Source organism: Lontra canadensis, unplaced genomic scaffold, assembly GCF_010015895.1.
Source record: "Lontra canadensis isolate GAN:19392208 unplaced genomic scaffold, GSC_riverotter_1.0 scaffold148, whole genome shotgun sequence".
Classification (NCBI taxonomy): Eukaryota; Metazoa; Chordata; class Mammalia; order Carnivora; family Mustelidae; genus Lontra; species Lontra canadensis.
The window spans coordinates 1,412,285-1,429,255 of record NW_022631142.1 but is presented as its reverse complement, the minus strand read 5'-3'; the positions used below and the strand labels follow the sequence as shown (position 1 = coordinate 1,429,255).

At 36.1% G+C, this 16,971-nt stretch overlaps 1 protein-coding gene across 12 annotated transcripts in view; it reads left to right on the top strand.

Moving 5' to 3' along the window:
- Positions 1 to 16,971, top strand: part of TUT4 (terminal uridylyl transferase 4) — a 125,928-nt gene that overhangs the window by 92,899 nt on the left and 16,058 nt on the right. For 8 of the 12 annotated variants that reach the window (XR_004381086.1, XR_004381085.1, XM_032844186.1 and 5 more), the window contains 11 exons: positions 2,584 to 2,641; positions 2,744 to 2,847; positions 3,163 to 3,252; positions 4,918 to 5,031; positions 9,756 to 9,833; positions 9,976 to 10,153; positions 10,470 to 10,517; positions 10,604 to 10,686; positions 14,449 to 14,564; positions 15,481 to 15,704; positions 16,659 to 16,759. Coding sequence is in view for 10 of the 12 variants with exons in the window: in XM_032844186.1 (XP_032700077.1) it covers positions 2,584 to 2,641; positions 2,744 to 2,847; positions 3,163 to 3,252; positions 4,918 to 5,031; positions 9,756 to 9,833; positions 9,976 to 10,153; positions 10,470 to 10,517; positions 10,604 to 10,686; positions 14,449 to 14,564; positions 15,481 to 15,704; positions 16,659 to 16,759 (1,194 nt within the window). In the remaining 2 variants the exon portion in view is untranslated. The remainder of the gene's footprint in view (positions 1 to 2,583; positions 2,642 to 2,743; positions 2,848 to 3,162; positions 3,253 to 4,917; positions 5,032 to 9,755; positions 9,834 to 9,975; positions 10,154 to 10,469; positions 10,518 to 10,603; positions 10,687 to 14,448; positions 14,565 to 15,480; positions 15,705 to 16,658; positions 16,760 to 16,971) is intronic. The other 4 variants (XM_032844188.1, XM_032844192.1, XM_032844187.1 and 1 more) reach the window with 2 other exon arrangements.

Genomic DNA, 16,971 nt, shown 5'->3' with positions numbered 1-16,971 from the left:
TCTTGCAGTGGTGAATGTATTTTAAATTATGTATGTAGTATTGATAAACGTATGGTGTCATTCTTTGTATAAATATATTAGCAATAATAGTATTTGAAATGTAAAAGCATTTAGCATTTTCATTTTAGAAGACATTCAGATGTCTAAGTAAGTAAATTTACTTAAAATTCAGTAATTTTATATCACAAAAACCATGTCACTGAAAGTTAAAAGTGCTTTGTATTGAATTTTTGGAAGAAGTTAATACACCATAGAGTTGCAGTTTTTTTCATTGGAACCAATGTGCAGCTGGTGCTACTGATCTCATTTCCTCTGTCTTTTCATATCTCTTCCATTAGGTGATATCTTTGTATCACTAGAAAATAAAAGTGGACATCTAATTTATAAATGGGTTGTGTTGTACAAGTTAATTGTAATTTGGGGGCACTTAGAACACACTTTTTTCTGTAAAGCAATGTTAACAAATGTGTTCTAGGATAGCTTTTAGACACTCATTTTGGGTGGCAAGGGGAACTAACATTTACTGAGGCCTCATTTCATTCTTAAAACCACCTTCGAGGTAGATAATTTCCCCCGTTTTACAGATGAGGAAACTGAGGCTTTGAGAAATAAACTGACTTGCCCAAGTTCACACAGCTAGTAAATGTTGGAGCCGGGATTCGTACCCAGGTCTGTCTGACTCCACAGTTCATGCTCTTTCCATTGTATCTCACTGCTTCTCTGTAATTTATTTAACCCATAATGTAGCTGAAATATAGTACTAATAGTACTGTAGAACCTAATCTCTACTTTTGGGGTTTCACTGTGAGATGCCAGGAGCAGACCTTCCCCCCAGAGCAGTCTTCAGCAGTGAGAGTGGGTACTTGTGCTTTCTTTTTTCATGTACCATCAGCAGTGGAAACAAGATTGTCCAAGCTCCAGTAAAGAAAGGGACTAATTGCATAGGGAACTATCCCAGGCCTTCCTAGCAGCAACTAGAAAGGAGGGGATCCCTGTAGTTGCTCCTTCCTTTACCAACATATCTGCTGGAATTTATGTCTCAAAATCAGGGACTGCTTGCAAGATTGGGGTGTGGCCAAGCTTCTGGCATCTGTAGTGGTGTCAGTATAGCCTCTATTACACCATAAAAGAATTCAGCAGAGTAGTGTACCTAATTTTTTCAAAAGGTGGCTTTTAAATTGTTAGAACCAGAGTAAAGATGGCAGAGTACTGATGTCTGGTAGATCCTTATTTCTGGCCCTAAGAAATTATTTCTGGTATTAACGTTTTATCAAAAAAAAGAAAATAGAAATATAAGTATTTTAGTTCTTCTTAACTAAGTTCTACTCAGTGCCATCTACTGAAAAGAGGCTGCCCCTCTCCATTTTGAAAAGCAAGAATTGAAGGAATAGGAAATTATTTTACCCAGGGGTGGAGGTTAGGGTTTAGATACCTTCTATATAAAATGTAATAATCAGATTTCTGATCACTAAGGGTTTGTCTGTTATATATCTTCTGTGCCATTCACACTGAAAAGTTGAAGCAATGAAAAAGAATACATTCTCTTCCGATGAGACATAGTTGAAATTTGTAATTTAGCATAAGTTGTATCCTTGCATAATAAATTTTATTATTTTTATTAGCAACTGTAGATTCCCTTGAAATCTTCAGGTTAAGCTGCAAGGTTAAGCTGCATTGATTACTGCTCTCCAGTACCAAAAAGAGCATGTTTGGGATATGCAAATGTGATTTTAGTAGTAAGTGTGGGCACTGATGTATATACTCTTCAGCTTAATCCAGTTAATTTATAATGCCATTATCTTCCCTATTCCTTGTATTGTGGCCATATCAACTCTGCTATCTCTGATTTTTTAAAAAATCAATATATTTAAACTTGTAGAGGTAAGAATTTTCTTGAAGAAGTAGGTACTGGTAATTGGATTACTTTTCTTCATCAACATGATAACAAATAAATAGCTCATAGATTTGAAGTGCTTATTTTGTGTCAAGCATGCTGCTGAATGCTTTACATACATGTTTCATGTAATCCTTCCAACTACTTGATAGGGCAGGAATTTATAATTATTTTGATTTTATAGACTAGTAATATGAGGCTCCAAGGGGTTAAGGATCTGGTCAAAGTCACGCAGCTAATTAATAATAATTAGTTGAAGACTGAATCCCGGTTTGTTTAAATTCAGAACCCATGTTCTTTTTTTTTTTTTTTTTTTTTTTTTTTTAAGAACCCATGTTCTTAAACAGTATACTGTTTTGCCTTACCAGATCCATCTCTAGTTACATATTCATGTGTTTGAAAACATTATTCTCCTGTCTTTGTGCTTCTCACACTTTAATGTGAATGTCAGTGACCTGGGAATCTTGTTAAAATGTAAATTATGATTTGGTAGTCTGGGGTGGGGCCTCAGATTCTGCATTTCCATCGTTTCCAGATGGTGGCCTTACTGCAGGTCTCTAGACCATATACTTTGAGTAGCTTATAGCTAGAGATTTTCAATACTAGTATTAAATGCCTGGTTAAAGTGAATTTGCACAAGGCCAAATTAAATTAGACAAACTTTATTATTTGTTTCTTTTGTTTTTTAGAAATTAAACTGTAAAGAAATAATTGAAAATTTGGCAAAAATTCTTAAGAGACATCCAGGTATGATTCTGAAGTTACAGCTTTAAAGCAACAAAATATTTTTTAGATTTATGGAAATTATTTAACCTAATGAAGTTTTTGTATTTGTTTGTTTTAAATCAGGTTTAAGAAACATTTTGCCTATAACTACTGCCAAAGTGCCTATAGTAAAATTTGAACATAGACGAAGTGGTTTAGAAGGTGATATCAGTTTATATAATACATTGGTAAGTTTCTCTTTCTGTATAGACCTAGGTATGTTTACACTTGTCATTTTAAAAGTTTATAGGTTAAAAAAAAAAAGTTCACAGATCGCTTACTATACATTTATGTTTAAAAGTTTTAAATAGGAGCATTATAAGACAAAAATATTTTTAAGAATCATCTTGATATTTCCTTCAGATTGAAGATTAGTTTTTGACTCATTTACAGGTATTTTAAGTTTTACAGTTATATATTATATTTGGAGTATATTATGTCTTTTTATCTGATATATAAGTTTAATACATTTGAAATGCTTTCAGCTATGTAATTTTTTTCAGGCTCAACATAACACAAGAATGCTAGCTACTTATGCAGCTATTGATCCTAGAGTACAGTACTTGGGATATACTATGAAAGTGTTTGCAAAGGTATTTATGAACTAGTTAATGATCTCCTTTGTTATAGTACTCATGATAGTTAAAATGAAATATACTGGTGTCAGACTTGTGAAAAATATCTTCTCAGTTTTGTTTATCTGAGCTTTTTAAAGGAAGCACTCAATAGTAAATGATTTAAGTTTATACTTACTAGAGTAATGTCTTAGTTTTTTTTCCTGTATGTGCTTTATTCCCATGTGTAACATTTGAGTAAATTCTCAGTAGTAAAATTTCTCAATGCAGTAAAGATTTTCAGCCCCAGGTATGAGAATTGGCATATGATGCTACTTAAGAATCTCTGGGTTAAGACATCTGAGATTTGGGTTTAGTCATAAATATTTCTGTCCAAGAAAACAAAAAAATCCCAATGAAATCTTGTTTTTCTCCTATTATAACACTTATAATACTGAATTCTGTTTTCTTTTTTTAGCTAAGTGTGTAAACTCAATGAAGATGGAGACCCGTGTCCCCAGTTTAGTGTACCTGCTTTATGGGAGTTGCTCAATAAATAGTTAATTTTTTTAATGTGTTGGCGGAAGGCTCCTAGTAGCCAAGTGATTGGTTGCATTTTCATTTTGCTAAATCCACTCTTCTACAACAGAGAGACAGTACTTGTTTAGATATTTCCTATACATGTCTTTGTCAACAGAGGTCATCTTAGAAAAGAGTGGCATTTAGTCACATCCTCAAATTATATTTGATATGGCTACTTTTCTAGATTCACCTCACAGAATAACTTTAGCATAATGGTTCTGTACTTCAGTTGGTGTTGTGGTATTGAAACTTAAGTCTTTCATGTCAGAGAAATCATTCTTCCCCCTTTTATATACCAGCCAAAGTCTTACTCAGGGGAAGCTTCTGAGGATTCTTTTAGGGTTTATTTTTAATTAAAAATTTTGTTTGGAATAGTCAACTTATTCATCTGGTTCAGAATTCAAAAGGTCTAAAGGGATTTTTGGTAGAAAATCTCCCTTTCACACCTGTCTCCTAGCCAACCAGTGACTCAAGCTGGTGTTAAAAGTTGGTTTGTATCCTCCCAAAAATACACCAGTATAAGCAAATACAAAAACTTCTTATCTCCTTTTTATAACGGGTATAAATATACTAAGAACAGTATTTTGTACTTTGCTTTTCTCACTGGTCAATAGATACTAATAAGTACTTCCTGTTAGTATACTAGAGCTTCCTTGTTCTTTTTTTTTTTCCTTCCTTGTTCATTTTTAATGGCTACACCCTATTCAGTTGTGTAAATAGTCATCAGTTGTTTAGAACCTGTACTTTATTGAGTAGTCTTAAGTTGTTTCTGGCTTTTTGCTGTTGCAACAGGGTTATGCTTAAAAAAACTTGTTTAGTTACTTCTCATGTTTTTTGGTGTTTGGTGCGTTTGCAGGATAAATTCTCAGAATTGCTAGTTTAAGTGAGATATACTTTTGTAATTTTGATATTATCAAATTACTCATAGATTTTATGCTAATTTATACAGCCATCTGTAATGTATGAGAGTGCCTGTTTACCCATCTTCATAATAGTTTGTTATTTAACTTTTGGATATTTGATAGTTTGATGGGTTAAAAAGATAGTATCTCAGAGTAGTCAGTACTTCTGCATAAATAAGATTCTGAAGTTATATTTTCAATCACTGTTTTGTTTCTTCAGCGATGTGACATTGGAGATGCTTCCAGGGGAAGTTTATCTTCATATGCTTATATCCTTATGGTGCTGTACTTTCTGCAGCAGAGAAAACCACCTGTTATCCCAGTTTTACAAGAGGTAGGTGTTTAAGAAAACTGTAAAAGAGTTTCTTGTGAAAACATTAATCTAAACACAGTAGATCTTGATCAGTTTATGAGGTCATGAAGGATTTTTCTAGCATGGACATCCTAAGTTTTCTTCTTCCCTTAATGATGTAATCACATAATGAATCTTTTTGAAAAATTGATTATAGGAGAATATAGACCACTGAAAGTTTTAGATGAATAAAACTAGTAAGTATCTTTTGTAGCTTGTTTGTATTTCATAGTCTTAGAATGCTGCAAATGATTATGAAAGTCTTATAGCCATCCATGAACTCATGCATTATAGTCTTTCAGATGCAAATATAAAGTTTCTTCTCTCCATAGTATTCTCCCTGCTCCTGCCTGACAAGGAACTTTGGTATATTCTTGTGTATACTTTGGTTAACTTTGTGAATTTTGGTTGAGAGAAAACCCAAGGAAATTTCTTCCTCATCTCTGTAAGGTCATGTTTATTGCATTAAGCATAAGAATGTACATCAGAAGAAACATCATACTCCTATTCATTCAGATTTGGTGACTCATGGATTCCCTTTTTGTAGCCAATTTATACTGTGTGAAATAGGTTTAAAGGAGTTCTTAATCATCCCATCTGTTCCTCCTCATTCTTGGCACAAAGTGTATTTGCAAGTATTAGGGAGAATCCAGTTCTAAGTTCTTAGAAAGGTGATTATTTTGACGTAAAAGAGACACATCAGAATTGTTTGACAAATCATATATTCTGACTTTACACAAACCAGTGGTCACAGCAGAGAAGAAAATCACAAAATGAGCAAGCCATATGGTGGATATTAGATGGCCTTAGTAAGTTTTTAAAAAGTTCTAATGAATGCCATGTACTTATAGCAGCATTTATTTCCCATTTTAAATTAACAGTGGAGAAGAAACAGAAATTTCAAATATCCTTTCCTGGCAGAAAATTTTAAGTTGCTAAATCTGTGTTGAGTGATGTTGTTTTTAACAAGGTTGTGTATAGTAGGATATTTAAAACTTAAAATGAATTAATGAGGCCTGGCAAGACCAAGGTCATTCTCTGTATTAGTCTAACTGTTGTTAAGGCTTTAAATTTGGGTGTCTTAAACACATTATTACACAGGAATATCATAGCAGCCATTTACTATGATTTGTTATGACTTTGACAGAAAACTATAATTAACTAAAGTAGCACACAAATTCTGTTTTTGGGGTGATTTTTCTGTGGGTGATTATATTATCCATGAATGAGGAGCCATTCAGGCAGTACTATATAATGCAAAGAGCAGGCATGATTTTAGAGCTAGAGCTTACCTGGTCTGAATCCTAATTCTGACATTGTGGCCTTCACTAAAATGCCTGACTGCCACTAGGCTGAGTTTCATCGATAATAATGTAGTAATAGTATTATTTCACTAGTGATCTAAGGAACAGAGAAATCAAATGCCCTTGAATTATAGTAGGTGCTAAAGTAGGTGTTCATAAATGATGCTTGCTTTATCATCATCATTATTATTACTACTACTGTCATTAGCAGCTGTATTAATATTATTATTGGAAAAATGTAGGCAGGACTGCGGTAGCCAACTTCAAGAACTCTTCCATTATCTGCTTAACAGTGCTTGATGAAATGAGAGACAGTCCATGGAATGTTTTCCATCATAATGAGCTCTGATTGTGGGGGGCTTTGTGATACATATGAACTGATGATATATGGATTTTTGCTTCTGGCCTTTTTTGCTTGTCATATGGGACCCCATTGTCCATTGCTCTGGCATCATTTAAGTATTGGTCATTGACATCGATCAACTTTTAAGGGTAAGGATATGTTTAATGAAGCTGTTGATCTTTGACTCCATTTATAACTGAACCTAGACTTGAAGTGACTGGGTATAAGTAAGACTCTGCTAAGTGTATTTTTCATGGTTAATAATACAGAGTTCTTTAGGTCAAAAGGAGCTTTCCTAAGCAGAATGATTTTGCTGTATTCTAGAAACTCATAAGTGAAAATAAATTTTCATGTAAAAATACTAAAAAGAGGATTAAGCGTGGTAATCACACTTGATATTATGAACTTCTATGTTTTCTTAGCTTATATTAGCTTAAAAATTACAACTGAATGGATGAATCTTGAGAGCAATATGCTAAGTGATAAGTGAAGTAAACCAGTCACTAAAGACTAAATATTATATGATTTCACTTATATAGGGTAGTCAAACTCATAGAAATGGAAAGTGGAATGGTGGTTTTGGGGGGCTAAGAAAGGGGGGGGTGGGGAATTATTGTTTAATAGTTCAATTTCGTTTTTGCAAGATGAAAAGAATTCTGTGAATGGATGGTGATGATGGTGCTCAACAACATGAGTGTACTTAGTGTCACTGAACTGAACACTTGTAAAATTTACCATCATAATCATTTTTGTTTTGTGTATTTTACAACTAAAAAATTTAAGTATTGCAGTTTAAATATAGCAGCAGATACTAAAGTATTACAGTTAAATATGAAAGTCAATATGGTAAGCATACAGGGCCACTCCTTGTACAAATATGATTGTTCATGAGGTTTTAGGGAGGACTGAGTAGAACTCAAAACTCGAGTAGGGCATGCTTAGTGTGGAGAGAGAGAAATGGAAAGAGAAATTGTGTGTGTGTGTGTGTGTGTGTGTGTGTAAGAGAAAGGGGAATAGCAGTAATCCTAAGGGCTGAAACAGTGGAAAGTTAGAAAGTGAAATATGAGAGCTCATTAAAAAAAAAAATAGGCAAATCAGTGTTTAAATACCTTTCAAGGCCTCCAGGGTCCCCTTCACTGTGTTACCAGCCAACATAGTTGGGTTTGGATCATAGATTTTAGTCAAAATAAGAATTTTATTAAAAAGAATCAAGGTCTAACAGTGTAGCTTATATTATTCCCATGTAATACTTATAATAGCATCAATAAGGGTAAAATATTCTATAATGGTAAAATATTACACTTTGGTTTCTTTAATACCTTCATTTCTTTTTTCAGGGCAGATTTGTTTTAGGTATCAATATCTAATTGCCACCCTCTCCCTTGTTTGTTTTATGAAGTGTCAGAATTTATGGTAGATAAGTGGTAACTGTATTTATGTTACACAGAAGTATAAAAGCAACTGGGGCATCTAGGTGGGTCAGTCACTTAAGTGTCTAACTCTTGATTTGGGCTCAGGTCATGATCTTAGAATTGTGAGATAGAGCAGTGAGTTGGGTTCCATGCTCAGTGGGAGTTGGCTTGAGATTCTCTTTCCCTCTGTCCTTCTGCCCCTCCTCCTTTGTGGGCGCTCACATGCTCGCTCGCTCGCTCACTCTCTCTTTAAAAAAAAAAAACAACAACTTCTTAGCTTAAGTTTCTGGAAACTTCATCTTTTTGTAAACATGCTTCCAGAGCATGGCTGTATAAGGAACTTAAACCTGAGAGTGAAATTAGAGGGGCCAGACATGTTAATTTTGTAAATCACTGTGCCATCTAAAATGGAAGGGGTGATGTGGACCACCTTATCTGATGGTTTGAAAGTATTTTCTAGTAAGCTCTAGGAGCTCATTAGAGTATGTATGAGAAGTGAGATAAGGAAAAAATTGGGTATATTTTCTCCACTTAGGATTCTGTTGAAGCACCTTTGCTTTTATCTACTTTAAGCTTCCAGAAAGGTTCCATTTTAGGAAAGGATTCTACAGCTTAAAAGAAAAATGAAATTTGAAAACAACTGACCTAATTACTCTATAATCTCTCTTTTTCATTGGGATAACAGTGAAGGGTTTAGGAGGGTGATGGTCTTTAGAATCACTACCAGGCAGGACTAAGACTAGAGAAATGAGGTCTGCTGACTGTGAACCTGTTGTAGCTTTTTACTTTTTAAAGAACTCATCTTAAAGAGATACTTTTCTTCTAATAAAGGAGCATTATTCCCCCTCCCTTTCCTCACGACAGTGGATTATTATTCATAATCATGAAGATTTTATAGTTTTTATCAAGATGTTAGGAAAAGCTGTCTGATTTTCTCTTTAAAGAAATCAATACCCAGGGCCTTTCAGCATCATCTGATAGAGATAACTGATTAAAAGTACTGGAGCCTTTCCCCAAAATAAGCAGTTCCAATGACTTCCTTTTGGTGTACAAATCAGTAGATATTATGTATTTCTACATCTATGATCCTTTGGTGAATATGTGGTCTTCGGGACACCTCAGTGGCTCAGGTGACTAAGCAACTGCTTTTGGCTCAGGTCATATTCATGGAGTCCTGGGATTGAGTCCTGCATCCGGCCACCTGCTCAGCGGGGAGTCTCCTTCTCCCTCTTACTCTCTCCCCTCTCATGTTCTCTCTCTCTCACTCTTAATTCTCTCTCAAATAAATAAGTAAAGAAAATCTTAAAACAAAATAAATAAAAATAAAAAATAAAATGTGTTTTTATTTATTTATTTTTTTCATTTTACTTCATTAGTCTTGGGCTGGATGTGTTTTGACAGGCCAAATAGATAAGATCAAATGTGTCATTTGGAGAGTCTCAAGCTCTTAAGGTATCCTTTCCTAGCTTTGATTTTCCAGATACATATCACTTATTAATAACGTGGCATCAAATTATACCATCCTGGCATTTCCTTCTGGAAAGAAATATCTCAATATCTCTTATAGATACATTCTAAAATGATATGAGGATACTTAGGCGTGTGGATTAGAGGACTTGAAATCTAATAATAAAATTATTTTTACAGATCTTTGATGGAAAACAGATTCCACAGAGAATGGTTGATGGATGGAATGCATTTTTCTTTGATAAAACAGAAGAACTGGTAATTTTTTCATAGTCTTTATGTTATAGAATGCTCACTGATATGTGTTGGGATTTGCATAATTTAATAATTTTACTTATATTTGGAATCCATATTTTACATAGGTATAGACACCTCTCTCCCTCTTTTTTCTTACCTATAGAAAAAGCGTTTACCTTCACTTGGAAAGAACACAGAAACATTAGGAGAGCTTTGGTTGGGACTGCTTCGCTTCTATACCGAAGAGTTTGATTTCAAGGAATATGTAATTAGCATTCGGCAGAAAAAGCTGTTGACAACTTTTGAGAAGCAGTGGACATCCAAATGCATTGCAATTGAAGGTAATCATTTAGCTGACATTAACTGAGGAACAAAACGAAACAGAAAGCAGGAGTTTCATTTGGCCAGGAGATAGAAGGGAAAACTGAAAACACATTAGAATTTGGAAGATTCTTCCTCTTGATTTTTATGTTTCTGTCCTTTTATTATTCCCCCATCCCAATTTCTATCTTTTTAAAATCTATAACTTTAAAAGAATAATTTGGTGACTTGAATGGTCTGAGTTCTAAAGTATTACTCTCTTGGTATGGCTCGTATGTATATTTTATGTTACAGTGAACAGAATTCTTAATTAAAAAATAAATATATCTTTTCTAGATCCTTTTGACTTGAATCATAACCTTGGTGCTGGAGTTTCTAGAAAAAGTAAGTTTTAAATTTAGAACTCCCCTGTTTTTAAAGCTTTTACACATTTTACACTGCATCTTTCTTCTTTCTTCTTTTTTCAATAGTGACCAATTTTATCATGAAGGCATTTATCAATGGAAGGAAGCTTTTTGGTACCCCCTTTTATCCACTCATTGGCAGAGAAGCTGTAAGTTTACATAATTTGGATTCTGAATCTTTTTTCTTGTAGAGCTGCCTTTTTTGTGGTACAGTAAGCTTTATCCTATTTCCAAGTAGAAATAGGGAGAAGAGATGATTATACACTCCCTGTATTTTTTTTATTGTACTTATCATAGTTCATAATGAGTTATCTATTTGGTAAATTTTGTATATCTACTTGTTTAATTCTTTCTTCTGCTATTAGATTACAGCTACCTGAGGACAAGGGTCTATTATGTCTCTTCACCGTCATATCTCCAGTACCTATTAAGATGGTACATTGAGGGGTGCGTGGGTGGCTCAATGGGTTAAAGCCTCTGCCTTCAGCCTAGGTCATGATCCCAGGGTCCTGGGATCGAGCCCCGCATCGGGCTCTCTGCTCGGCGGGGAGCCTGCTTCCCTTCCCCTCTCTCTGCCTGTCTCTCTGCCTACTTGTGATCTCTGTCTGTCAAATAAATAAATAAAATCTTAAAAAAGAAATGGTACATTGAATGTACTAAATAAGCATTTGTTGAGTGAATGAAGACAGATAGTCAAGAGTCCGTATCCTTAAATTTGGAATTTGAGGTGCTGACCACTGCCCTTCTTCCATCTCTGGAAATTTTGATGAAAATATAAACAGAGAGGAAAACACCAAAGAAATACTTTCTTACTTGCTGAGACTTCTCTAATTTTGGTGTAGCCCTGGTAACTGAATTTGATGGCATGGAACTGAGAGGATTCATTTTGCCTGAGCTGGGTGGCATAGTATTTCCTGTTGCTCTTGGTCTCACTCTGTTTTTTGCTTGCTTTCTAATGGGAGGAGGTCTAAGTTTTATACAGAAAGAAACTTCAAAGAGAAGCAATCTCAAGAGAGAAACTGTGTCTCTACTATTGCATAACAAATACCCTTGATTTTGTTCAGTACAGTTTATGCACTCTTTCTTTGGGATGTGGGGTAAGAAAAGCAGAAATATCTATAGCTTTTTTCCCTTGCAGTACTGGTTCTTGACATTTTTTTTATTGCCCTGCCTCTTGGGAGGGGGTGGTAATAACTATAATGGAGAGAAAGAAAATAATAGTAAAATTTGAAATGACAAGTTGTGTAAGAACAAAATGTCAAAAGGAAAATCCAACAATGATTTTACTAACATGCTAATTAAAAAAACAATAAATGAAGAGAGTACAGTCAAATCAAAACAAATTGATGATGCATTGATAAAGCATTTTACCTGAAAATTGTGGGAATTCCAGCTATTAGTGTGTATATATGCATATGTCTGTCCTATAAGAACCTAGCAGTTTCGTATTGTGAGAATTTTTGGTAGACTATTAGAATTTTTAGTAAACCAAAAATGTGTTAATTTTAGTCTATGAATACAAAATTTTAGTAACTTCTAAAAAATTTATTTATTTATTTATTTATTTGACAGTGAGAGAGGGAACACAAGGAGGGGGAGTGGGAGAGGGAGAAGCAGGTTCCCCGCTGAGCAGGGAGGCTGATGCAGGGCTCCATCCCAGGAATCTGGGATCATGACCTGAGCTAAAGGCAGAGGCTTTTTTAAAGACTTTATTTATTTATTTGACAGAAAGAGAGATCACAAGTAAGCAAAGAGGCAGGCAGAGAGAGTGGCGGGGGAAGCAGGCTCCCTGCTGAGCAGAGAACCCGATGGATGGAGGGCTCGATCCCAGGACCCTGAGATCATGACGTGAGCCGAAGGCAGAGGCTTAACCAACTGAGCCACCCAGGTGCCCCTGAAGGCAGAGGCTTTTAACGACTGAGCCCCCCAGGCACTCCAGAATTTTAGTAACTCTTAATAACTCAGTATAAGTAGTCCGAGTAGATGTCAGTCTTTGGTCTTGAGTATCATTTGGTGTAAGAGCCAAAAATCAGTTTGAGGCCTATCTGAAGGGGCCTGTGAGTCTGCTAACCATTTTTTGGACACACTTTTTTCTGTTTTAAAAGTCAAATAGTATTCTGTGGCTTGTTTATATACTAAGTTAACTGTTCTCCTTTGATGGACATTTAGATTGTTTTTATTGTATCAGTGTTATAACATCCTTATTTATCACTGAGCCATCCAGGTACCCCTAGAGAAGTCTTTTGTAAAGAGAATAATTCTTTTCTAGAAATAGCCTGGTAAGGCAGAAAGCATGAGATTTGTAGTCAGACCAACTTAGCGTTAAATCCTGCTTACCTGGGGTGCCTGGGTGGTTCAGTGGGTTAAGGCCGCTGCCTTGAGCTTGGGTCATGATCCCAGGGTCCTAGGATCGAGCCCCACATCGGGCTCTCTGCTCCGCAGGGAGCCTGCTTCCTCCTCTCTTCTCTGCCTGCCTCTCTGCCTACTTGTGATCTCTGTCTGTCAAATAAATAAATAAAATCTTAAAAAAAAAAAAAAATCCTGCTTACCTATCAGGTAATGGGCAGATTTTACTATGGGCAAATGACTTACTTTCTGAGCCTCTGTTTGCTCATCTGTAAATGAGGATGAAAATAGTATCTGTTGAGTTATTATGCAAAGATGGCACAGATAAGTGAAGAAATAATGTGGCTGTAATGTGGTTAGCACTGTTAGCAACTGTGATATTGATGAATTTTTTTTTCTTTATTAGAGAGAGAGAGAGAGTAGGGGGAAGAGTAGAGGGAGAGGGAGAGAAAAAAGGAGAGAAGGAGACTGCCTGCCCAGCACAGAGCCCAACTGGAGTCTGGATCCCACGACTCCTGAGAGCGTGATCTGAGCTGAAATCAAGAGCTGAATGCTCAACCATCTGAGCCACCCAGGGCCGCCAGTGATGAGAATTTTTTTTTTTTTAAGATTTTAAAAATTTGGGGTGTCTGGGTGGCTCATTGGGTTGAGCCTCTGCCTTCAGCTCAGGTCATGATCTCAGGGTCCTGGGATTGAGCCCCGCATCGGGCTCTCTGCTCAGCGGGGAGCCTGCTTCCCCTTCTCTCTCTGCCTGCTGCTCTGCCTACTTGTGATCTCTCTCTCTGTCAAATAAATAAAGTCTTTAAAAAAAAAAAGATTTTAAAAATTTATGAGAGAGAGAGTGCATACACAAGCAAGGGGGAGCAGCAAAGGGATAGAAGCAGGGTATCCATCAGCAGGGAGCCTGATTCAGCAGGGAGCCGGATTCGGGGCTCCCAGAGGCTTAACTGACTGAGCCACCCAGGCACCCCGATAAGATTAAGATAATTCTTAATCTTATTTTCTTTCTTTTTTTTAAAAGGCTTTATTTATTTATTTATTTGACAGAGATCACGAGTAGGCAGAGAGTAGGCAGAGAGAGAGGGTGGGGAACAGGCTCTCTGCTGAGCAGAGAGCCTGATGTGGGGCTCCTTCTCAGGATCCTGGGATCATGACTTGAGCCGAAGGCAGAGGCTTTAACCCACTGAGCCACCCAGGCACCCTTATTCTTATTTCCATATTATGGTTTTAGTTACATTGAAAAGTTTTTTGATATTTCCTTTTTTTTTTTTTTTTAAGATTTTATTTATTTTTTTGAGAGAGAGAGCATGAGTAGGGCAGAAGGGGAGTGGGACAGTCAGACTCCCTGCTGAGCAGGGAGCCCTTCGCAGGGCTGGATCCTAGGACGCTGGGATCATGACCTGAGCCAAAGGTTGATGCTTAACCAACTGAGCCACCGGGCTCCCCATTTATTTCCTTTTTTTTAAAACCACTTTTATATCTTGGTCTTCTTTCCATTTGGATTCCACAATTCCTAATGTTTTGGTTTTTTTTTTTTTTCTAGTAAAGTTTTATTTTCTCCCTAGGAGTACTTCTTTGATTCCCGAGTATTAACAGATGGAGAACTGGCTCCCAACGATCGATGTTGTCGTGTGTGTGGAAAAATAGGCCACTACATGAAAGACTGCCCTAAAAGGAGAAGGTTGGCAAATGATTATGTATCAACATTACAGGGAAAATAAATGTGAGGCCAATAGTAGCTATAACTGTGTTCATATATGTTTAAGTAAGAAGGTTCAGGGCTTTAAATTGGACATTAGGTAAAATGTATATTGGAGTGGAATTTTTTTAATAGAGTGAGATTTATTTGTGACACAGTGCTATCTCATTCATTTGTTCACTTCATTCAGGTTTTTTGTTTTAATTGAAGAAGCATTTATTGACACCTGCTCTATTGGGAACTGTGCCAGGAGCCAAGAAAAAAAATGATCAAGTCATGGGGTTCTTCCTGAGTACCTCACAGTCCTACAAATCAGTAATTAAAATATAATTAACTGAATCTTTGAGACACTTACTGTGAGGTATACCTATATAATATATACCTTGAAGAATAGACATCCTTCACACCCCTGAAAATATATTTATGAAATAGACTTTCCTGTGTTTTATATACTCTTTTCAATAAGCCAGGAAAAATCGTTTCTTTAGTTATTAAGTCTTTCCAAATATAAAGAGCTTAGAACTTTACGAACAGAATGAATTCCTGGGTTCCGTCAGTACTATATACTGACTTAAATTTAGAGAAGACACTTTCTCTAGCATCAGCTGCTCCCTCTATAAAATGGAGATAATAAATACCAACTTCTAAGGATAATTATAAGATTAAAATTCAGTATTAAAGGTTTTTTTTCTAATTTGATATTGTATTATAAAACTCCTGGAATACCCAGTTTCTGCCATAGGAGTAGGTGTGCTCTAAATGTGAGTTCCCTTGCCTTAAAAATGGTGCATGAAACAATCAGCATGTTAGTCCCTTTATTGTGAGACTTTTGTGTAGTTTAGTTTGTTCTGTGATTCATTTAGTTTACAAGTCCCTAGCCCCACATTATTGGTATCAGCAGTTTACTGTTTAGACTAAAGAAGAAAGACAGTGAAGAAGAGAAGGATGGGAATGAAGAGGAGAAAGATTCCCGAGACCTTGTTGATCCCCGAGACCTCCACGACACTCGAGAGTTTAGAGACCCCAGAGACCTCAGATGCTTTATATGTGGAGATGCAGGACATGTACGAAGGGAGTGTCCAGAGGTCAAGCTGGCCCGTCAGAGGAATAGCAGTGTGGCAGGTAAATAGAAAAGGCTAAAAATAGTTTTTGGTAGAAATAAGGTCATTTGTGTTGATATCATTCTAAGGACTCTTGATTCCTGTCTTTTCCAAAGTTAGCAGTATGATTTTCGACCTTATAATTTCTTAAAGAGATAAAATTTAGACAGTCCTTTATTTTGAACAGTACTCAGATATGTTCACTATTAAGGTCTTAGCAGTGTGTTGTATTCAGTAAACTCCCTTTAAGTATTCTTTGGATTTGAGTTACTTTCTTTATCAAAAGATAATAGAAATTAAATTTTTTTTTCTGGGAACATATACAAGAGAAATTATATCTCTTCCCTTTGCTCTTACGCGAGAGGGAGATCTGTTTCTGTTATAATTCATAAGTAATTTTAAGACTTTGAAACCCAAATGAGAGTTTAATGAAAGAAAAAAATAGAGTATTTTAGAAGTGATGATTTCCAGTTATTCATATTCTTGTTGCAGAAGATTTTTTTTTTAAATTTATTTATTTGACAGGCAGAGATCACAAGCAGGCAGAGAGGTAGACAGAGAGAGAGGGGGAAGCAGGCTCCCTGCTGAGCAGAGAGCCTGATGTGGGGCTTGATCCCAGGACGCTGGGATCATGACCCGAGCCGAAGGCAGAGGCTTTAACCCACTGAACCACCCAGGTGCCCCTGCAGAAGATATTTTTCTTAAATATATCTTCTCCTTTAGAAAAGGAGTATTTGTCTTTTTGTTCTTGTTTCTACCACCAGTATATTTTTTTTAGTGATTTACAAGATTGAGAAATAGCTTTAAAAAAATTAGTTGTTACAAGTCCTTCACAAACATAGCAATACTATAAAGGTCCAAGTTTATAAAATCTCAGAGGGATTTGAGACTCTTTAACAGAGGAAGGGAGTTATTGATTGTCATCTCTCTGTTGTTTTCTTTATCTGTTGATTTTCTTTCTGATGTCTTCTCTTAGCAGCCCAGCTGGTCCGCAACCTTGTAAATGCCCAACAGGTGGCTGGTTCAGCCCAGCAACAGGGTGATCAGTCCATAAGGACTAGACAGTCCTCAGAATGTGTAAGTACCCAGCCTGCAGATGGATTAGTTTTGGTGGGAAGATAGTACAATCTTTGATAGGTTACTGGGTTGATCTTTTAGACTGGTAAATAGTCATCCAGATAACAGTGCTTTTGTAGAGGTGTTTCTGCTAGGCACATGAGATGGAATGTGAGCATTATCTTTGGAGTAATGCAGATCTGGGTTTATATCTTTGGGCAAGCTACTTAACT